We start from the raw sequence: 24,384 nt of genomic DNA, 5'->3' as shown, positions 1-24,384 counted from the left end.
GCCTATATGATTATGTAGGTCTAAGCTAATTTATTATTTAATTTCGTATTTGTATAAAAACTAATGAATAGGCTAGGAGAAATTGATAGTAGAACTCCATTTAAGCATATTTTATTCGCCTCTTTGCGTTCATCTCCAGTTGAGCGTATTTTATTATAAACACAACCGAAAGACACAAAAAAGTAGGAAAACATTGGGCTTATTTCTTTATGAAGTTTTGTATTAGTTTGAATAATTTACTTTTGTCAAAACTTGAGAAAAATTCCAAATTTGGAATAATGTGCTATGTTTGTGTGACTGTGACAAGATATTCATAGCAATGGGTGAAGTACGAAACTCATAGTTGCAAGGCGGTTACGTTTGTATTGATACAAGTATCTCCCATGCTTTTATGAACTCACAATGACCCCAAAACTGAGGCCAACACCATTTCAAATAGCTATACCCCGAACTATGACGTATGGTGAAGATTAAACTTTTAAAGTCAACAAGACTTACCCGGTCATCCCTTAGAGATAACTGTGGGTTTCGGGGGTCATCACGTCTGTCACTTATCATCACAAAATAACCAGACCCCACATTTAAAAAGACGTTTTTTTATCTTTTAAAAACACTGATTTTGGCTGAGCATAGGTCTGACCACACTATCCCTTCATATACTGACGTCACTCAACTCTACATCACCTGCCCAGTGTCCCGCCTAGTCTCAGACTACATGTTTTTATCATTTAAAAAAACGATTCCGGTCTCTGACCACACTATCCCTGCATATGCTTAGGACAAAGAAACAGATGAACTTTACTTCACTTGCCCTGCATCCCGCCAAGTTCAGATAGGCAACTTTATCATTTACATCTAAAAAAAAACAAATTGAATTTTTTTTTTTTTAACATTGACGTGATGTGTCTAGAATCAATGCCATCCGCATGAAAGCCTATTACACTAACAACTTAGCTATCTAGACTCGCGATGTCACTGATGTTTTATTGTGCTATATAATAATATGTTGAGTCTCCTTACGCAACTTGATTTACGGGCATAGGCCCTATCTCTAGATCTAGATCTAAGTCTAGTAACTTTCAAATTAAATTTTATCTTAAATTAGCCAATTCCATAGCTAAGCAAACAAAGATTTATATAAAATAATGAAGGTCTGAAATAGTTTAGTATAGAAACTCATTATTATTTAGATCTAGATAGAATTATCTAGATTCTACGACTGGTTTGCTTAAGGGGGCAGTATCACCCAGACTAGGGGAGGGAAACAAAAACTATCACCAAAAAAAAACTATTTGACATACACATGTCAAATTTTTACAGCGATAGTAACGTTTCTTCTGCTATAATACAGTATATAAATTGTAGGGTATATGTGTGGCAATAAATTGTCAAAAAATTATTTTGTTAATATTTTATCACATTTTTAATTTTTGGTAAACATTTTTTCGAAACCATAAGTAAAGTACTTAAAATTTGGTATAAACCTTCCTTGCGTTAATGGCTACGTCCGGGACTAAGATAATAGTATTCTATTTAGAGATAAATTTTTTAGGAAATTTCAAAGTTCAAACATTTTGGGTCTGACTTTGAAAAATTCTAAAATTTTCAAAATCAGTCACAATGGATATCTCCTAGTCCCGGACATAGGCAACCCTGTGATGCATCTCCCAGAGTATTTTCGGAAGGAAGGGCCTAAATGTTAGAAAACCGCAGCCAAAAATTACTTAATAAACATTTTTAGGTAAAATTATTTATAAAAAATGTTTGCATCATACGTTAACTTTCTTTTATGTGCTGTATTATAGCTCCTTGCTATTTACTATTATGGTAAAAGATTTATGTGTGTATGTATAATAGTTTTTTTTTGGCAAATTTTTTCGTCAATTTTCAAATTTCTGGGTGATACTGCCCCCTTAAGTCTAGTTTTTGCGTAACTCTTGCTATATCTAGATTAGACCTATTCTAGATCTAGATAGATAAATTACAAAGATTTATATCAAGTATTTAAGGACTAAAGTAGTTTAATAAAGAAACTCAAAACGGTATTATGATTTTAAAATGGATTGTATTTTTAACTAATTAATCTTTGGTTTGACCTGGATTCTAGATCTAGATCTATAAATAACTTTCTTGGACAAATTGTAGAGCTAGAGAACTTTATTGTAAAACTAAATGAAAAAGACAGTTGAAAATGCATATAACTGTTGGAACGTAATAAATACAGCAAAAGGACGTATTGTAAAAGTTATAGCCGACAGAAAATTAGCTTAATAACGTGTTAGGCCTAAAGATCTGAATAAGCAACGAAATCTTGTATTGGAGCCGCAATTTATTGTACTAAAAAGTAAACAAATCATGTGACGTCACTATTCACTCAAAGTAATTTTTCTAAACTTTTAAAATTAATGTGGTTAATCTACCAATGAATAAATCAATAAATTAATTAACGTCTTTAAATAAATTTGTGCTTAACAGTCTGTCTGAAAACAAAAATTGTTCTCTACCTAGGCTACATACTATTTTACTATTTTACAGCTCTACACTCTACACTAGTCTACACATACTTATACTAACATAGGTAGCGTGTATTTCGAAAATTGAAAATTCGTTAGTTTCGGGAGGAAAAGATACCGATCGACGCGTAATTTTTTACTGAAACTACTTTTTATACTCTGTGTGTGTCTAGGAAAAGTTTATTTAGCCTATTTCGATTTTAAAATTTTTGTGTTTATAAAAAATTTGGATTAACCTGCCACCATTATTTTTCCTCTTACATTAAAAAAAAAAAGTGTCTCCGATATTGGTAGTACACAACTTGATGACGTCATACGCGTCAAATTATATTTTCGGACTTTTCGTCATTTTACTATAAATTGTTAATGTAGTATTTTATTATGAGTTTGACTAATCAAAATTTTATTTACTATACACAACTAGGCCTATTAATAATTGAATAAATTATTAGGCATAGGCCTACTGAAAACTTGAATTACAACCACCATGTAGGCCTAGTAGTAGCAAAATATTTTTTTTTTCTATTATTAGGTTTTAACATTTGTGTAGGGCCCTACATGACCAACAATTTCATACCAATACCATCGTCTAAAATAGTGAAAATGTTATAATATAGTTTATATAGACCCTCTACAAAGGTGTTCAGCTGCTTCTTATAGTAAGGCCTATTGATTATCAATATTAACCTTGCTTGAACACATTATAGTAAGTTATAAAAATTCATCTGTTAAGCTAGTGATACTAATTAATGGAACCATTATCTCTCACCACTATGATTATTTATTCATTCTAAATATTCAATATGTAATTTGGTGTCTAATAAATATATATTTATTTATTAATGGACTGCTTACTTCCAATAATTGTTGTTGCACTGTGAATTGCGCAAGTCTAGAGAAAAAACTTCAGCATAAGCTTATTTTATCAGAACATGTATATGAAGGCTTACTCATTGGAGATTGTTGTTTTTTTCTAGACATGTATAGTATTCATGTGGTAAGTGCAAACATGGTGTTACTCACAGACCCACCAGTATAATTTCTTATACAAGACCTGGTTTCAAATTCAAACAAAAGATAAAAAGAATCAAAATGGTTTGCTTTCCAAAAATATTTATTTATTAGATTTAGATGCAATTATATAAATTTCAATTATCAATGAAAAGTACAAAAGTAATAATGGGTTTAAGTTTAAGGTGTGAGTACAACAAAGTGATTTATATAACAAGTTTTAGTTGATGCAAATAAAAAAATGATCAGGTTGAATGAAAGTCATCAGTCCAGGAAAGATACAAAAATCTGCAAAGAAAAAAAAAAGTTATTTGATTTGTTTACACTATACTGTGTATCAAATTAGAATACCATAAGTAAAATATAAAAAAAGAGATTAAAAAAAATAATACCATGTCATTACATACCAACCTTTATTTTTTAACCTACTCAATTAACTTGCTTTGCTGCGTAAATGTAATAGCCAATATAATTTTTATGTATTCTATAAAAAATCAATCACTACTAATCAAGTCAGCTATTAGTGACTCAGCAGGTAGGCAAAAGTCCTCAGCTTCATCCTCATCCAGTGCCCAGTAGCCTACAGTGTAGACAACAGACTTGTTCTTTTTAGCTAGTACTCTGTTAATAATCCTCACATAATAGCGATGCACTTTCTGATCATCTAGCTCCCACTTGTCAGTCAGCTGGACAACAACCAGGTCTTTACCACCCACAATTCTTGACAAAGAGGGTTTCAGCTTCTGTCAACACCACGAAATAGGGGATGGTTTACTGAGACATTCGATCCAGACAACACATCATAGATGGAATTTTCAGTATCTCTGCGTTCCATAGCTTCCAACTTTTTCTTCATTTGCTTCATTTGAGATTGAATGTCTGTGTCTATTTTGTGCTGTAACTGATTTGTGTCGATGACCCTGTCAAACTCCTCAATCAGTTTGAGATTCTCTGCCTGAACAATGTCATTCTTTACTGAGATCTTGACCCTTTCTCCTCTTAAAGCATCATCTATCTCCTTCAATACTCTGTCATTGTCAGCAAATCCATCTCCCATTTAACACTATCAATCTTGGTTCACAATTCTCTTGCTGAAGATGTCCAGTTGTTCTTTGAAACCTAACCTGCAATTTAGCATATTTTATGTTTGAAATCATCAATAACTTACCCTTTCATGCTGTTTCTGCACCAGCCAATACCTGCTTTGACATCTGTTGTTTTTTTTTTCTTTTATGTAAAATACTTCCTCTTCCAACACTGGATCTGTGTCTGCTTTCTCTGCAATGATTTAGTATCTTTTCTTAGTTTACTTATTGTAGAAAAATATGAATTATAAAGGAAGTTCTGTGCAACTGTATTTTATAGCTGTAAGTTGATGAATCAAGTCATGACTTAGTATACTAAAATAAACAATTAGTGTTAGAAAAAAGTCTGTTACATTAGTAGTCTATTACAAATTAATTACTTAATCCTCATCACTCCCTGTGGAGTATAGGGCAGCAACAAATCCCTGCCATTCCACTCTGTCTTGGGCGAGCCACTTTAGTTCATGCCAGGTCTTGCCAGCAGCTTGCACTTCTTCTTCCATCTATCTCCTCCATGTTCCCAGTGGTCTTCCTCTCTTTCGTTTTCCAGTGCCATGTTGGGGAGTCATCTTTTGCTCATGCGAAGGACATGGCCCAGCCATCTCCATCTCCTCATTCGAACTTCTGAAAATACATTTGGAAAATTTAGATATAGATATCTAAGCATAAGGTTTATTTTAAAATAAATAGACTACGCCTACTAGGTTTATTTTACACAAAAAAAAAAAAACCATTTGTTTTTAAAATTGTGAGTCTAGTAAAAAAAAAAAGTTACTATTGTTTAGAGTAGAGGTAAGTTAGAACTAGATTAGATCTAGATTTAATTAGGCTACTTAACACTAAATAGGTATAATTAAAAGTAGTCTATAATTAATAATTAGGTAAATAATTATGATCACTTAAAGTACTGTCACTTATCAGAAATGTCTAAATGTGATTCCGATGGCTGAATGATTTCTCACTCAGATTTCAATCAAAGAGCTGCAAGACCACAGACTGAAAAAAAAAAGTAGATTAGAGATTCTAGAATCTAGAGTCTATATCTAGAAAATTAGATAGAATCTAGTTAATAGAGATCTAGATCTTTTAAAATAATCTAGATTAGGCTTATAGTATACTATACTATAGAATGTATTGTATAGAATCTACATCTAGTCTAGCTTGACGATCATCTGGATCTAATCTATCTAGATCTAGATCTAAGAATCTAGACTAGACTCTAGATCTATTTTACAAGATCTAGACTTGGATTTAGATTTCTAGATGAGATGATATAGATTATACTAATAAATTATAGAGTATCTAGATTTTATAGATTATAGATCTAGAATTGATCTGATCTACTAGATCTAGAATCTAGATTCTAGATATTCTAGGTCTAGTTTAGTTAGACTCTAGAATCTAGTCTAGATTCTAGATCTAGAATCTAGATCTAGATCTAACTAAATCTGATCTAGATCTACATAATGACACTATTAAACCTAATTACTTTTTTTCGTAAAATAGTTTTTTTGGTAAAATCTTAGTTTAGCGTCGTAAATTCGGCCAAAACTAGTAATGTGGGAGAGAGTGAATTAATGAATATGTCATTAAATCATTAAATATAAGTATATTTTCGTATATTTTGATAAAATATTATAGATAATTGAATAATAGATCACCATTTATGGTTAAATCAATTTAAATATCCTGAAATTAATTTTTATCAACCCTGTTCGAGATAGTAAATTTGCTATTAAAAACAGCCGCCATCTTAGGAAAATGTTATTGAGAGTAGCTTCCCTTTCATTTCTATTCGTATGAAAATGTATTTAAATATGATCGTCTTGTTGTAAAGTCCGTATTATAAAGCTTTTTTTTTTAATGTGAATTTCCTAACAAAGAACTTTATTAATTCTAGAAGCATTGTGAAATGCAACTTGTATCCATGTATTAAATCACGTTTTTTTACTAATGTTTATTTGAGCTTACTATTTCTATATTATAGTTTGAGTTTTTTCTTATTGTTTGAATGTTCACTATTTTCATTTCAGGTTTTTCTTTTCATCAATTAGTAATTCTATCCTAACTTATGACATTTTTTTTACTACTCTTTACCTTAATTAAACCCCAACCTCCGTCATATTTTTGTCGTTAATGTCACAACAAGTCATAATGTAAAAAATTACGCTTCACTCTGCCTTATCTAAGATCTCTAACCATAATTTTGACAACATTAAATGTTTGTCATCATTTACATATACAGAGAGACACCAGCTTCCCTTGAAAAACATCATCTAAAACAATCAGCCACTCCACTCCTTAAGTGCGTGTTGTCAATTATGGTCGATCGCAGGTCTCCACCTGCCAGACACATTTTGGTTACCCTTTGTTATCAAATTATCAATATCAAGTACCCAAGTGATGGATATGGGGTTTCCATAAATGATGTCACATATGATGATTTGCTACGGGAGTGAGTGAAGATTTGTGACGTCAACTCAGGCGGCTCCGCAATTTATGACGTGTCGGTCTCATGAAAGGAGGTGAACGGGGAAAAATACCTAGGTGGTTGATGGAGAAACTCATAATGCTTTGTTCAATCAAAATAACGATAAATAAGCATTAATATACGTATACCTTGCTTAAAACTAATCATCACAAATGTTGCAAGCCTGCTAGTTTAAGACATTTGGCAAAACGGCCGCAACACATTATCCCCGTCAAAAAGGCTTGCCACCAAATGCCTGCCGACGAATAAGCCGCGTCTAATGCGGGGCGTTAGGAATACGGCCATTAGCATGGGCCGCGTTAGAGCACCAGTAGGCTATCGCGCTTTATAAGATGATGTAAATACTTAAATTCGATTTTGCTAAACTGCGCGAAAATTTAGTAATGTTCCATCGTTTGAGGAAATTTATTTTCTTGGACTTAAATTGAAATATCATGTTGACTGTCTGGCTCTTAATTTCCGAATATCACTTTTAATGTATCAAGATTCAGAACTATAATTTACTTTAATATAAGTGTCATCTTATCGTTTATTGTGCTTTTTATAAAGCGCAGAGCAGCTTCAAAATCGGACGGCCATCCTGTTTTCACCAAGCTTCTTTTGGAGCTTAATATGGGTAGTCTAGTTCTATACGGTGAGAGCTTAATACATTTTAAAGGGTCGAAAGTCTCAAGACAGCAAGCTTGCAGAAATAACTACGTACGTTTAAATGGACGAGTGATAGATGTGTTAGGGGATGTTTAATGAACACCAACTTCTGTAATCAAATTAAACGTCGCAAAAGCGTCAAAAAAGCAGTGCTTAAATTGTTGTTGTTTTTTTTTCTATAAAATTAGCCTAACGGTCGGCGGTACCGGTACATGACGTCACGTGCGAGCGTTAACTCGGTGACGATGTGCTAAGTGGGGGAATGAAAAAGGTGGGGTTCAAGAAATGCGACTCGGCAAGCTTTTTAAATTTCTTGACCCTTCTTAATAGTTCTATCGTCCCCACTGAGAAAATGGATCACCAATGAATGACGCGTCATACTTCTACAGCTGGTCTTTCTCCCACAACCATCCACTGAGTTCTACTCAACCTCTCCCCACCACAAATCACAATTTCTATCTGAAACAATATGTTCATATGTTTGCTCTGTAATAATGCACGCTGTCATTACTATCTTAAGAGCGACGTCATTTATGAGCGATCTAATATTGATTTGCTTGATGCAAATAAAGTGTTCAAAAGTTCGACCTCCCAACAATTGTTGTGGTCGTGGGTGCACACTATTAAGTCTGAAAAGGTCTATTAGTCATTCATGTCAACTATATTAAAAAAAATAGAAAAATTACTATACAGGGGGTCATCCATAAATGACGTTACGCTTTTTACCTCCCCCTCCCCTCCGTCACACGTCGTCACAAAAAGCCAGACCCCCCCCCCCCCTAAAATAACGTCACACCTCAGCCTACAACCCCCCTCAAAATTGCATTTGAATTGTTTTTAAACAGCTATATTTTTTCCAAAATCTTGTCTGAACTGTCAAAATAGAGTATTTTAATAAATTGTTATTACAATGTATTAAAACAGTTTTCTAAAACGCAAAATAACGTCTAAAATTCGTTTTCTAACATTGCTTTTTTAAAATGCAAAAGTGTGACGTCGCACCATCTGAACCCCCCTCCCCCTCATCACACGTCACAAAATTACGGGTCCCACCTCCCCCCTACGAGTGTGACGTCATGTATGGACGACCCCCAGGCATATATTAAAACAATACAAAACAATCATATTAAACCACAAAATCAACACAAAAGACATGCGAATAGACAATTTATTGTTTTTAAAACATGGCCGCTGCTTGTGTTTACTCATTGTTGTCTCGAACGGGGTAGTTTAAAGTTTATTCCAGGATATTTTTGACTGGTTTGGTCTTGGATTGTGATTTGTTATTCAATTATCTGTTATATTATGTAAAATAGGACATAAATATGGCCAAATGAAAGAAATATTCATTAGTTACCTTCATCGCACATTACTAGCTACGTTGGAATTTACGACGCTAAACTAAGATTTTACCGTTTTTTTTAATAATGTTATTTTTAAAAAACTTAATAAATATACAATATTTTAAAAATCTTTTTAAAATAATGGCGGCTACAAAGCTATCGATTCAGACTTTGCAGGGACATTTAAACGACTTGTTGGTGGGAAATTAGCTGTCAGACTTAATTTAAAGAAAATTTGCAAAACTCTGTCGAACAACCAAACTTTTAACAAGAACAAGAATCTAATTCAAATAGAAAAAAAATGCTGAAATTACCTCTATTTTTGACTCCAATAATCCGAAGAAAGAAAAACTAAATTAATAAATATCGTCCGCCAAAATATTTTCCAATATGTCAAGTAAACCCGAAGGGAAGAGAGCGTCAACAAAATGCCGGTTGGAACAAGCCGTTAGTCTATTTTTAGACTCACGCGCGGCGGTGACGGAAGCCTGGGACAAAAAGCGAAAGGGGAAGTCAGCGCCATTTCCAAAATGGTTGCCCTTAGAAATTACGAAGCCGCAATACACGCTATTATTAGTACATAGACATAGTGCAGATTCTCTCCTGTAGCCAATCAGACAAACAAAAAAACAAACAAAAAACAAATAAATATTCAAACATGTAAAAAAACTTGAGTTTTAGTAGTATAAAGATAGATTAGATTATATTAGACATTTTGTCACATTAGTTTATAATTTATAATAAAATACACTCAACTGGAGGTGAACGCGAAGCGGCGAATAAAATACGCTAAAATGTTGTTTTACCGAACGAAATGGAATAATAAACTAAACTCAATTTCTAAATAACAAACAGACTATCAACTATCAATAATTCAATATAGAAATTAACTTTAAATTGCACTCACGGTCTTTTGGAGAGAAAGATTTGGTTACATTTATTTTATATACTAGATCTAGATCTAGATCTATATAAGTCTAGATTTAGTCTGATTTAGGCCTAAACATCGGACATCTGAAAATTAGAGTGGTTTCCCCTGAAAATCAGATCTGACTCTGCGTTTATACTTAAGATATGTATACTAGACTTGACCTATATAATAATAATATAAAAACATATAAACCTGTTACGGGTATATCGGACATCTTCTGAGTCATTAGGCACAAAAACAATGAAAAAAAAGGCTTAGTAAATGTGAACCTCAAAGTATACATGCTCTGTGAAGAAAATAAAATCAACTTTCGGTGGGCTTTGTCTTTGTGTTCTGGACATGTATGGTATACGGGTAGACATGTATAGTATACATATCTAAACTTTGAACGCAGTGCCATGGGTAGCCTAGAACATCTTTCTGTCTCGCATGGCAAACATCACGCACCTTTTGACAGCTTTTATCTAGTAAATCTTTTAACTCAATTTTGACCCACTTCTAATGCAGCGATTCCGTTCACACTTTCCAGATCACACTCGTAGGGAGGGAGGGGGGGGGGGGGTCCGTAATTTTCTGACGGTGTGTGATGAGGGGGAGGGGGGTTCAGATGGTGCGACGTCACAGTTTTGCATTATAAAAAGTAATGTTAGAAAACGAATTTTAGACGTTATTTCGCGTTTTAGAAAACTATTTTAATAAATTGTAATAGGAATTGATTAAAATACTCTACTTTGACAGAGTTCAGACAAAATAGTGGAAAAAAATCGATGTGAAAAAAAAATTCAACTACAACTTTGAGGGGGGGGGGGGTTGTAGGCTGAGGTGTGACGTCATTTTAGGGGGGGGTCTGGCTTTTTGTGACGGTGTGTGACGGAGGGGAGGGGGGGGGAATCGTAAAAAAAAAAGAGTGACGTCATTTATGGGTGACCCCTATCCCGCACTATTATACTTGTATTATCATGTTCATTTGGTGAGCTGTAGATTTTTAGTCATGCAACTATTGTATCTTAATAAATACAGTACTGAAAAAAATACATAAAAACGTTTTAATAACAATTATGTAATCTATCTATCTATCTATATAAAAAGCAATGTGTGTGTGTGTGTGTGTGTTTATTTGTCTGACTTTTACGCATTAATACACCTTTCATCCGATCACAATGAAACTTTGGGAAGTTGTTGAGAATACTCCTCGGGAGGTTTCTGCGGGGAAATAAAATCCATTTCGCAGGGGTGACACTCCGTAAATTGCACGATCCGAAGCGCCCCGGGCTTCCCTATGGCGCCCACGTTCGTTCAAAAAAAGGCTACCCACTAAAGACATGATGAGCAACAATAATCGTTGACTATACCGAACCAGGCGCTCCCCCCGGCGCCCCTGCAGGGTTCGATTTGGCCCCCTGTGCTCTCCCGTGAGCCGCAATAGCGCATATGTTCGTTCTAAACAGTAGTCAGACACTGAATAAAATGGGGCGTTACAGTCGCTCACTAAATTGAATCAGGGGTGTCAGCGATTTGGCTGCGAACAGAGATTTAAGTTTCGGCCCCAAAGGCTCACATTGGGCCGCTGAGGGCCCTGTAATTACATATTTTTGAATAATCAGATAAATTAACCAAGGTTAGATTATTAACTGGGTTGTTTCCTTTTGTCCATAAAAAATCCACACATTTCAAAACTTATAGTTCTCGAAATAATGAAAAAATTTCCGTAAAAAATTACGTTTCGGAGGGCAACTCAAATCTAAATTTAGAGAAACACTTCTAAAAATAACTCTGTAACGTGAGGAAATCTGAACAGTTTCGTCAGTTTTCGAATGATGCAATTAGCATCTATTATTTAGACGATCCAATCAGAAATTGAGATCGAGCGTCTAATAATACACCATTAGTAACAAATTATTACATCCGTCACACTAATGTTTGTAACAAGTCAAATATTTTTTTTCTACGTGTTAAAGAAAAAAAATCCTGTTGATTTGTGTAACTTTAGCGAATTACGCAATCTGCACCATTGTTTCGTGATGCTATTTGGCGCTCTGTGTTATCCTGTGAGCACTACGGCGCCTCTGTGGTAGTGTATTCGGGGGCTCCCGAGAGCGCCCCTCTACGTCCATGACACACGGGCGGTCACCGAAGTGTGTTCTACCGCATTATTTCGGTGAATGATTAACGTACACTCAAGGTTTTCATACGGTAGGTAACCCGTGCCCCGATAAATATGATCCAAGCGCAGGCAATGTTTACATTTAAATTTAAACTCAGTTTAAAAAAAAAAATCTTCGAAAGCCCTAGAAAGTAAAAAGCATAGTTTTGTGCCCTGCAACTTAGAATATATTCCATATACCAATAGCGTGTTTAGCATACATATAAGTAGGTCATGTCGTAAGTGTAAACGCGGTGTAAGTAAGGGAAACGACTGCAAACAATTTTTCTTCTATTTTTTATTGCCGAAGTTTCTAACTCAATAATTCAAGACTGCTGTAACCAAAGTGAACAAAAATTATTTAACCAAGTCTAAAACAAACTGTTATTTTAAAAGTAATAGATCTAGGCCTATTACTAACCTATTAGTATTACAAAACATAGATTTATGGAAAATTATAGGCCTAACGGCCTAACCCATTTCTAAATAGTAAATAGTAAATATTACCTATAATTATTAGTAATAAGTTTAAAGTTTAAGTAGTAATAGTAATAGTAATATACTAATAACTAATAGGGCCTATTAGTTATTAGGGTAATCTATCTTTTTGGGTACGTAAAATCGCCCGCGATTTGTAATGTGAAAAACAGGTGACTCCTTAAATTTTAATAATTATTTCACATTTTGAGGAGGATTTATGTTTTAAAAAATTCAAAAATGTTTCCTTGATTCATTTATGTACCTGTTTTTAAACAATTGAAGTAAAACTTTTCCGTAATAAATGAAGACTAGCGATGTTTCCAACAGATGCAATCATGCTCATTTACTATAGCAGCCATCTTGTCTGTTTTATTTTTATAAGCTTTTAGCGCCAGATTCAGGGGGAAGTCACTCTATTTTCCAATGGCTGCTGTTTTTATAGCAAATCTTGCTCTCAGACACTGCTGTTTAAAGTTAATTTCTGGCCTATATCGATATATTTAGCCATTGATTTAGGTTTATTATTCATTTATCTATAATATTTGACACAAAAGTATGACAATATACGTCTATTAAAGCCTTGACAATGAGGTAACGTTTTCGTACATGAATAGCCGCGGGCGATTTTACGTACCCAAAACGATAGATTACCGTTATTAGTGCTATTGGCTATATTAGTATTATAGATTAACTAATTTAATAGTAATTACTAATGACTCATTAGTAATTAGTAAAATTACTATTAGATTAGCCTAGTTTTAGTAGTATTACTAGTAGTATAAGTATTTGTATTAGTTAGGCCTAGCTAGAGAATCTAGATTCTAGATCTATATAAAAAATTATGATCAATCATCTCATCTTGTCTAGAGTGAAAGAGTGTCTCAGAGATAATGATAATCTTATCTAGAATCTAGAGCTAGATCTATATAAATTATAGTATAGGCCTATAATTTTAGTAATATATCGTTTTAGGTACGTAAAATCGCCCGCGACTTGTAATGTGAAAAACAGGTGACTCCTTAAATTTTAATAATTATTTCACATTTTGAGGAGGATTTATGTTTTTTAAAATACAAAAATGTTTTCTTGTTTCATTTATGTATCTGTTTTTAAACAATTGAATTAAAACTTTTCAGTAATAAATGAAGACTAGCGATGTTTCCAACAGATGCAACCATGCTCATTTACTATAGCAGCTATCTTGTGTTTTTTTTATAAGATTCAGGGGGAAGCCACTCTTTTTTACACATGGCTGCTGTTTATATAGCAAATCTTGCTCGCAGACACTGCTGTTTAAAGTTAATTTCTGGCCTATATTGATATATTTAGCCATTGATTTAGGTTTATTATCCATTTATCTATAATATTTGACACAAACATATCACAATATACCTCTATTAAAGTCTTGACAATGAGGTAACGTTTTCGTACATTAATAGCCGCAGGCGATTTTACGTACCCAAAACGATAGATTACCATAATTTTATATATCTAGAATCTAGGTAAATCTATCTACGAAGTATCTATTCACAGTCGACTGTGAATAGCCGTATTGGGGCTATTCACAGTCGTATTCATGTGATCTAGAATCTAGGTAAATCTATCTAGGCCTGTTGTTAGTTTTTTAGGTAAAACCTTAGTTTAGCGTCGGTTATTATTCCGGAAGCGTATAGCAGTAAAAAACAGTAAAACAATGCCAAAGTCTGTCACACACTTTCGGAATTCACCGGAAGTACTGTAAACCATACTTTATTTGGCGTCATCTTTTATTTTTATACAGAATGTTTAAAATTTGGATAGATTTATTTTTGTAATCATTTTTACATTTTATAATCATTTTTACTATTTTCGTAATCTAGATTCTTTTTACTTGGCCTAGCAGCTAGATAGCTAGCTAGATCTAGATCTAATTAATTAATGGTGGCAAATCCACTTCAAGCAAAAAACATTAAATTATTACATTTGACTTTATTATTTATATTAATATAATATGTTTTTTATTTTTAGATCTACTAATTTAAATCTACTATTATATTTATTCTTGTTTCCTTTTGTGGATTAAACTTAAAAAATTAAAACATTAATTTACTACAATCGACTTTCAATTTATTTATATTTCAATGGTCAAATAAACCATGGTTTACCGTAACTCTAGTTACCGAAACTCAACAAACATTACCCGATAATTTCCAACGCTAAACTAAGGTTTTACCTTTTTTTATACACATTTTGATGTTATGAGTTTAACTCAATAACTAAAATAATTGATTATGTTTTATTGAAAAATGCACTCGAGAGTTGTGATTAATTGGCTTTAAACTTGCATACCAATGTTGCTATTAAATTTAGTTTAAAGATTATATAATATACTTACTAGATCTAGTAAGTAAACACTACATACTACATTGGCATTCCTACAATAAAAAATAAAAAATAAAATAATTTACAAAAAAAAGTAGCCTAAATAGGCCTACTAAATCTAAATATTACTAATACTAACGAAGTGACTAATCGGAAGAAGATTTTTCTCCCCAACGTCTCCACATAGTCTGCAAAAGATAGCTCTGCGCATGGGTTAGGGATAAGGCTAGGGATAGGATTAGGGTTAGGGATAGGATTAGGGTTGGTGTTAGGGTTCTGCGGTTGTAAACACACTCATGTGCAGTACCATCAAAAACATCGCCATGATGGCAAGTGTAGTTTCTCTCCATTGCGCATGCGTATCTTTTTCTGGCTAGCATCGGCCGATTACTAAATACAAAAAAATAAGCCTGTCTATCCTGTTCTCAGTCTGGCTGTCATAGTCAATCAATGCTCAATACTCAATAGTACTAGATCTAGTACTCAATACCAATAGGGCCTACTCAATACTTTTAAAAGGGCCTACACTACATACATAAAATATTAATAATAGGGCCTAGTCCTATATCATTAATGTTTTAATATCAATCAATAAAACATTTAAATTAAAAGGCCTAATTAATAATAATCAATATAAAGTTGGTAAAGCTCCATTTTAGCATATTTTATTCCCCGCTTCACGTTCACCTCCAGTTGAGCGTATTTTATTATAAACACGACCGAAACACAAAAATGTTAGGAAATCACTCAGCCTATTTCTTAATTAATTTTTGGTCTAGATTTTTAAATTAATTTTGTCAAACTTTGAGAAAGATCCAAGATTTGGAATATTTAATGTGTACTATGTAACTATTTATTTAGATCTAGATTTAACTTTATTTTTCTTGAAAATATATATAATAAGTAAACTATTACTATTATATATATATATAATTCTCTTCTGGGAGACGCTAGAAAACAAGCTGTAAGCGCGCTCCCTACCACCCCACCCCTACATGGTCTGGTGAGCTGTGGTTCACGCTATGTTTACATTCGTGGAGTCGGGTTTAGTGACGGCTATTAGCGGCAGATAATTTAGTTTGAAACGATTTTAAACTAAGAGGAGTGCTTTCGGGGGGGGGGGGGGGGGGGGTTAGTGTTTTAAAGCAAATATTTTCAGTGGCAGCATTGGTACTGTCGAATTTACAAATTATGAATTACCGAAAAGTAGAAAAAAAAACAATTAAATAGCGGCGTATGATACGCTGCTGGTCGGCTCGTTAGTATTATTAGGCTATAATTATACTATAATATGCCTCAAAATTCATAGCTCTTAAAAGTGTAGGCCTAATACTAATATTAGTAAAAGCCTACGAGGCCTAATAGATAAAATAAACAGCTGGGCATAATAGATCACCAATGATTGACGTCAAACTTCCTCAGCTGGTCTTTCTCCCACAACCATCTCAGTTTTCACAAAAAACCTGACTTCTCTTAAAATAACATCTCAGAGTTGTACCCAACCTCTCCCCACCACAAATCACGATTTCTAGCGAAAACATGTTCTTTGTTATATTTACTAGCTGTCAGTAGTCATTCTGTCCTGCAGTAGGCAATAAGTGTTGCTTTAGCTGTAAATGTAGGTATATGTAAGTGTAGGTGCAGGTGTAGTCTTAGTTATACAAATCACCAATGGTCAAATAATCTGTAATCAACACCCGATGTGAACAAACTGCCTGTGGGCAATCCCTGGCTGTTGTCATACAACAAGTGTGGGCTTATCACCTTTGGTGGAAAAGTATCTTTAATCAGAAAATGTTAGCAATTTATGATTCTATTTATTTTAGAAAATGAGGCAGCATTTATTATTCTATAAAAATATACAGATGCTGAAATAAAATATTTCTGTCTATGTATGCACATGGGCAAACTGAAACATGTATGCATAAACACACGCACATTGCCATAATCCTCATTGGTGAGTGATCTGTGTAGTTTTCTGTGTACGAAAATTATTTATTTGGATTTTTTTTGTGTGTGCACATTTCTCTTTGCACATTTTTTTGTGTGTGCACTTTTCTGTGTTTAAGTTAGTCTTATCTTGATTGTCGTGGTGAGAGGACTATATTGACCGGTATGACTCAATCAGGAGATTGATTCGTGAGCAGGTAGATCTAGATGAAGATTATAAACAAGTCTAATACCAGAATAAATTAGAAGAAGAAAGCCCTGTGTCTGTATTATCTATAAATTGTCACCTGGTCGTCTGGATGTGAAATGGCACAATGACTACATAGAGTGTTTGATATTGCATAGTAGTGAAAAAGTAGCTAAACCACTCAGACAATCATAACAGACTACATCTAGATCTAATTAAATTTTCTAATAAGACCTAGATTAGATCTATGAATTTCTAATTGTTTTTTCTAAATCAATTTTTTAAATTTTATTTTCAGATTGATATGTCATTGGCCATGGCACTAAGGAGTAAACTTGCCTATCGTACTTTAGTTTGTCATCAGCATGACCTGGCTTCAAGCAAAATAAGCTTTTTCCATCTTTATGGAACACCAACACCAGCTTATAAATTTGTTTTGTCATCAAAAACTTTTCGGCATTGTTCTATTATTTGTAGAAAATTTACTACTTTTGTATGTTACTATTCATCCAAAAAGGAAAACCCCTCTATGACTATTAATCCAGACATAAAAAAACAAGATAACTTTATAGAAAAATCGTATATAAAATTGTTAAATTTAATTCAGCCTCCTGCGGTCTTTTCAAAATCTGTGCCAATCAAAACTCACCATAAGGATGTGTTATTAAATTCTGTTATTAACGTAGACCTAACAGCTTTAGAAAACCCCTCAGATAGCAAAAGTACTGAAGAAACCACATTTATTTCTGAAAATTCTAAAAGTGAATACAATAACATAACCAGCAACTTAAATGAAACAGCTACAGATAATTGTATGACAACAACAGTGTCTGTTTCACACAGCATAAATCACAGCAAAATCAAGTATCCTCTAAGGGTGCCATGTAAAAGCAAACCTGTTAAAACAGAGCTGTTTGAAGATATGCAGAACTTTTTGACTTGCCTAGGTATTCCTTGTGAAGAGCTAGAATTCTATCCAGATATTCAGCGAATGTCTAACAATGACATTTTAGATTGTTTGACAGTGTTAAAAAATGTTGGGATTCACAAAGTTTTTAGTTTGTTTCTGATTAACAGTGCACATCAATTAATTAAAGGTATGATATACTTATGATATATTTATATACGTTAGCCTATATAATAAATGATAATTTTAGCAACATCATTATATAATGCTTAACAATAACTTATAAAGAAATATTTAATATTTATTATTAATATATAAATTAAATCTATTAATAGATAGATAGATAGATAGATAGATAGATAGATAGATAGATAGATAGATAGATAGATAGATAGATAGATAGATAGATAGATAGATAGATAGATAGATAGATAGATAGATAGATAGATAGATAGATAGATAGATAGATAGATAGATAGATAGATAGATAGATAGATAGATAGATAGATAGATAGATAGATAGATAGATAGATAGATAGATAGATAGATAGATAGATAGATAGATAGATAGAATCAGGTAAGGTTAGGTTAGGTTAGGTTAGGTTAGGTTAGATAGATAATGTAGTGTGTGTGTGTTAGTCTTTTATGCATTGCTACACTTTTTGTTTGATCACTAACTTTGGTAGTTGTTTAGAATACTCCAGAGAAGATTAGTTGGAGAAAAAGTTAAATTTCGCACTGGCTGCCCCTGGAATTGTGCAATTTGGTGCCCCGGGTTTTTTAGTGAGCACTATGGCGCGTATAAGTTTTAGACAATATATTAGTCTATGGATAAGATGGGGCATTATAGGTGGTCACTGAATTGAATCAGGTGTGTTTGCTGGCGCCCCGATGGTGCAATTTGGCGCCCAGGGCTATCCTGTGAGCGCTATGGCGCCTACATTCATTTTAAACAGTGCGAAAGAGTATGCATTAAATGGGAGTCATTCGGGGGTGAGCAAGCTAGTATATATATAAATGAAAGCATGTCTGTCTGTGTTTTTTTTTTGTCCTCTATGCATTATTACACCTTTCATCTGATCACCATGAATCTTAAGGGAGTTGATGAGAAAACTCCTGGGAAGGTTTCTGGGGAAAAAAAAAATAAAATTTCATAGCTTACACTTAATGTTTTCATACAGCATGTCCTGGGGTGTCTTGGCAGTAGTGTGGACAAATCCGCACCCCAACAACGATGATCCAAAAAATGCAGCGCTTTCTTTGTTTACATTTAAGTGACTCAGTTTTAGAAAAAAAGGTCACATGTAAAAAAAAGAATGATTAGTGAAACTTTTAGAATCCCTTGAATGTAGCAATGTACTTTTTTTTTACATGATTTAATGAGAAGGGCAGAATGCTAGATCATGCTGAGCACGAACACATTCTGTTTAGGCTTTTAAATTTGATTAGCTTTTTATATATGACAATTTGTAAAAATAAACATTAATTACAATTTAACTAATTGTACACTACTAAATTAGCATTTACATTGTTTAAAATACTGCCCTCATTTAGATAACTCAAAAGTTTTTTTGTGTGCATTAACTTCTAGCTTCAAATAGTTCAAGCAGTCAAGTTCGAAACATGAAGAAAATTATTAGCATCAGACAAGTTAAAACTTATCTTAAACTCTGTCAAGCACTGCAGAAACCTGACCTAGACATAAGGAGTTTTCTTTGCCAGCTAGCAGAAGTTGGAATTTATGATGACATGAACACAGTTTTAAATAAGGTATTCTTTTAATTCCAGTAGATCTATTTATTTCCCTCTTTTTCTAGTGAATAAAATGTTAACAACATAGGCCTGTTATATAGAAAATATTATTTAGTGGGTTCAAAGCTAATGTTCTTAGAGAGTTTGCGTACTTCAAAATAAAAAAAAGTGCCAATACAAGTTGTTTTTATCACTTCAGTATTGTTGTAACATAATTTCTTCTTCATTTGTAATTATAATGTTGGAAAGGATTTTACTCAAACACATTTAATTATTAGGTGTCAACTTTGTTATACACCATATACTAATATAGGCTGGTGACTCAGATTCCAGCCTGCTTTTTGTTCTGGATTTGCTTTCATAGCCTTTGTCCATCCAAGAACAAACATCAAGGTATTCATTGATTGATTTTGGAACTTTCTCTCCCAGATGTGTAATTATAGTAAAAGTGTCAATTGCTAATAAATCTTTTCAATGTATTTTAATGATCATTTATTGGTCTACTTTTTTTTCTCCTGTGGCTTCCTATCTAATGCTTGCCTAGCAATATTTTGCTCTTTTCTTCTCAGGGGCATGCCTGATCCATCCCCATTTGCGGCATGCCTGATCCATCCCCATTTGCGGCTTTAATGTCCCTGTTAATTGGCTGTTGCTTTAAGGTTTGCCACAGGTTTTCATTTGACATATTGTCTGGCAATCTTATTTTAAGGATTTGACTTAAACATGTTTATCAACAACTGTAGTCTTTCAGTATTTGACCTGGTAACAGTGACCACTCCAGGTCTCTGACCCATTAAGCACCAAAGATTGTTATTTTGCTCTGGAATGACAGGGTGTGCATTTCCACATTGGGGGTTGTAAGGTAAAGGCACAACTTGCCTTGTTGATACTGCTTTTGATGTCCTCGTCTACTCCCCCATCTTTATTAATCTCACGTTTCCTATATGTGAATTAGTTTGTCTTTTACATGGACATGCACAGTCTACTGTGGTAGAACATGGACAGTCTACTGTGGTTAGACATGCACAGTCTACTGTGGTAGGACATGGACAATCTACTGTGGTAGGACAGTCTACTGTGGTTAGACATGGACAGTCTACTGTGGTAGGACAGTCTACTGTGGTAGGACAGTCTACTGTGGTAGGACAGTCTACTGTGGTAGGACATGGACAGTCTACTGTGGTTAGACATGGACAGTCTACTGTGGTAGGACTTGGACAGTCTACTATGGTAGGACTTGGACAGTCTACTATGGTAGGACATGGACAGTCTACTGTGGTAGGACATGGACAGTCTACTGTGGTAGGACATGGACAGTCTACTGTGGTAGGACTTGGACAGTCTACTGTGGTAGGACATGGACAGTCTACTGTGGTAGGACATGGACAGTCTACTGTGGTAGGACTTGGACAGTCTACTGTGGTAGGACAGTCTACTGTGGTAGGACATGGACAGTCTACTGTGGTAGGACTTGGACAGTCTACTGTGGTAGGACTTGGACAGTCTACTGTGGTAGGACATGGACAGTCTACTGTGGTAGGACAGTCTACTGTGGTAGGACATGGACAGTCTACTGTGGTAGGACAGTCTACTGTGGTAGGACATGGACAGTCTACTGTGGTAGGACATGGACAGTCTACTGTGGTAGGACTTGGACAGTCTACTGTGGTAGGACATGGACAGTCTACTGTGGTAGGACAGTCTACTGTGGTAGGACATGGACAGTCTACTGTGGTAGGACATGGACAGTCTACTGTGGTAGGACATGGACAGTCTACTGTGGTAGGACTTGGACAGTCTACTGTGGTAGGACATGGACAGTCTACTGTGGTAGGACATGGACAGTCTACTGTGGTAGGACATGGACAGTTTACTGTGGTAAGACATGGACAATCTACTGTGGTAGGACATGGACAGTCTACTGTGGTTGGACAGTCTACTGTGGTAGGACATGGACAGTCTACTGTGGTAGGACATGGACAGTTTACTGTGGTAAGACATGGACAATCTACTGTGGTAGGACATGGACAGTCTACTGTGGTAGGACAGTCTACTGTGGTAGGACAGTCTACTGTGGTAGGACAGTCTACTGTGGTAGAACATGGACAGTCTACTGTGGTAGGACATGGACAGTCTACTGTGGTAGGACATGGGCAGTCTACTGTGGTAGGACATGGACAGTCTACTGTGGTAGGACATGGACAGTCTACTGTGGTAGGACAGTCTACTGTGGTAGGACATGGACAGTCTACTGTGGTAGGACAGTCTACTGTGGTAGGACATGGACAGTCTACTGTGGTAGGACATGGACAGTCAACTGTGGTAGGACATGGGCAGTCTACTGTGGTAGGACATGGACAGTCTACTGTGGTAGGACATGGACAGTCTACTGTGGTAGGACAGTCTACTGTGGTAGGACATGGACAGTCTACTGTGGTAGGACATGGACAGTCTATTGTGGTAGGACATGGACAGTCTACTGTGGTAGGACAGTCTACTGTGGTAGGACATGGACAGTCTACTGTGGTAGGACAGTCTACTGTGGTAGGACATGGACAGTCTACTGTGGTAGGACATGGACAGTCAACTGTGGTAGGACATGGGCAGTCTACTGTGGTAGGACATGGACAGTCTACTGTGGTAGGACATGGACAGTCTACTGTGGTAGGACATGGACAGTCTACTGTGGTAGGACATGGACAGTCTACTGTGGTAGGACATGGACAGTCTACTGTGGTAGGACAGTCTACTGTGGTAGGACATGGACAGTCTACTGTGGTAGGACATGGACAGTCTACTGTGGTAGGACATGGACAGTCTACTGTGGTAGGACATGGACAGTCTACTGTGGTAGGACATGGACAGTCTACTGTGGTAGGACATGGACAGTCAACTGTGGTAGGACAGTCTACTGTGGTAGGACATGGACAATCTACTGTGGTAGGACAGTCTACTGTGGTAGGACATGGACAGTCTACTGTGGTAGGACAGTCTACTGTGGTAGGACATGGACAGTCTACTGTGGTAGGACATGGACAGTCTACTGTGGAAGGACATGGACAGTCAACTGTGGTAGGACATGGACAATCTACTGTGGTAGGACAGTCTACTGTGTTAGGACAATGACAGTCTACTGTGGTAGGACATGGACAGTCTACTGTGGTAGGACATGGACAGTCTACTGTGGTAGGACAGTCTACTGTGGTAGGACAGTCTACTGTGGTAGGACATGGACAGTCAACTGTGGTAGGACATGGGCAGTCTACTGTGGTAGGACATGGACAGTCTACTGTGGTAGGACATGGACAGTCTACTGTGGTAGGACATGGACAGTCAACTGTGGTAGGACATGGACAGTCTACTGTGGTAGGACATGGACAGTCTACTGTGGTAGGACAGTCTACTGTGGTAGGACATGGACAGTCTACTGTGGTAGGACATGGACAGTCTACTGTGGTAGGACATGGACAGTCTACTGTGGTAGGACATGGACAGTCTACTGTGGTAGGACATGGACAGTCTACTGTGGTAGGACATGGACAGTCAACTGTGGTAGGACAGTCTACTGTGGTAGGACATGGACAATCTACTGTGGTAGGACAGTCTACTGTGGTAGGACATGGACAGTCTACTGTGGTAGGACATGGACAGTCTACTGTGGTAGGACATGGACAGTCAACTGTGGTAGGACATGGACAATCTACTGTGGTAGGACAGTCTACTGTGTTAGGACAATGACAGTCTACTGTGGTAGGACATGGACAGTCTACTGTGGTAGGACATGGACAGTCTACTGTGGTAGGACAGTCTACTGTGGTAGGACATGGACAGTCTACTGTGGTAGGACAGTCTACTGTGTTAGGACAATGACAGTCTACTGTGGTAGGACTTGGACAGTCTACTGTGGTAGGACATGGACAGTCTACTGTGGTAGGCATGGACAGTCTACTGTGGTAGGACATGGACAGTCTACTGTGGTAGGACAGTCTACTGTGGTAGGACAGTCTACTGTGGTAGGACAGTCTACTGTGGTAGGACATGGACAGTCTACTGTGGTAAGACATGGACAGTCTACTGTGGTAGGACTTGGACAGTCTACTGTGGTAGGACAGTCTACTGTGGTAGGACATGGACAGTCTACTGTGGTAGGACAGTCTACTGTGGTAAGACTTGGACAGTCTACTGTGGTAGGACTTGGACAGTCTACTGTGGTAGGACATAGACAGTCTACTGTGGTAGAACATGGACAGTCTACTGTGGTAGGCATGGACAGTCTACTGTGGTAGGACATAGACAGTCTACTGTGGTAGGACAGTCTACTGTGGTAAGACATGGACAGTCTACTGTGGTAGGACAGTCTACTGTGCTGTGGTAGGACATGGACAGTCTACTGTGGTAGGACATGGACAATTGGTGCTGAAATCCAAATAGATTTTTAACCTTGATCTTAGATTTACATTCAGAAATCCTAGTTCCGTTTGCTCCACTCTTTTTAAATGCTTAACTGATAACACAGCCTTCTAAATATTTCTGTTTAGCATAAATATATCAATCGTTTTAAATCCCATGAATACTAAGAACT

General features: G+C 35.7%; 2 protein-coding genes across 15 annotated transcripts in view; one reads left to right on the top strand and one right to left on the bottom strand.

Annotated features, from left to right (window-relative positions):
- LOC131931043 (activating signal cointegrator 1 complex subunit 1-like) overlaps window positions 1–13,009 on the bottom strand; it is a 15,800-nt gene extending 2,791 nt beyond the window's left edge. For 2 of the 10 annotated variants that reach the window (XR_009384224.1, XM_059287735.1), the window contains exon 1: window positions 12,908–13,009. Coding sequence is in view for 2 of the 10 variants with exons in the window: in XM_059287731.1 (XP_059143714.1) it covers window positions 499–506 (8 nt within the window). In the remaining 8 variants the exon portion in view is untranslated. Of the gene's footprint in view, window positions 26–498; window positions 724–9,982; window positions 10,157–10,214; window positions 10,320–12,907 lie in introns of those variants that run through there. The other 8 variants (XR_009384221.1, XR_009384220.1, XR_009384223.1 and 5 more) reach the window with 7 other exon arrangements.
- LOC131931042 (uncharacterized) overlaps window positions 1–24,384 on the top strand; it is a 30,463-nt gene that overhangs the window by 293 nt on the left and 5,786 nt on the right. Inside the window, exons 1-3 of one of the 5 annotated variants that reach the window (XM_059287727.1) lie at window positions 12,404–12,511; window positions 17,442–18,240; window positions 19,642–19,820. In XM_059287727.1, coding sequence (XP_059143710.1) covers window positions 17,448–18,240; window positions 19,642–19,820 — 972 coding nt within the window. In that variant the 5' untranslated portion in view covers window positions 12,404–12,511; window positions 17,442–17,447. The other 4 variants (XM_059287726.1, XM_059287730.1, XM_059287729.1 and 1 more) reach the window with 4 other exon arrangements.

This window comes from Physella acuta, unplaced genomic scaffold, assembly GCF_028476545.2.
Source record: "Physella acuta isolate Inbredline_101_S28 unplaced genomic scaffold, ASM2847654v3 ptg001881l, whole genome shotgun sequence".
NCBI lineage: Eukaryota > Metazoa > Mollusca > Gastropoda > Physidae > Physella > Physella acuta.
The sequence above is the reverse complement of the archived record's forward strand: the minus strand, read 5'-3'. Positions and strand labels throughout refer to the sequence as shown.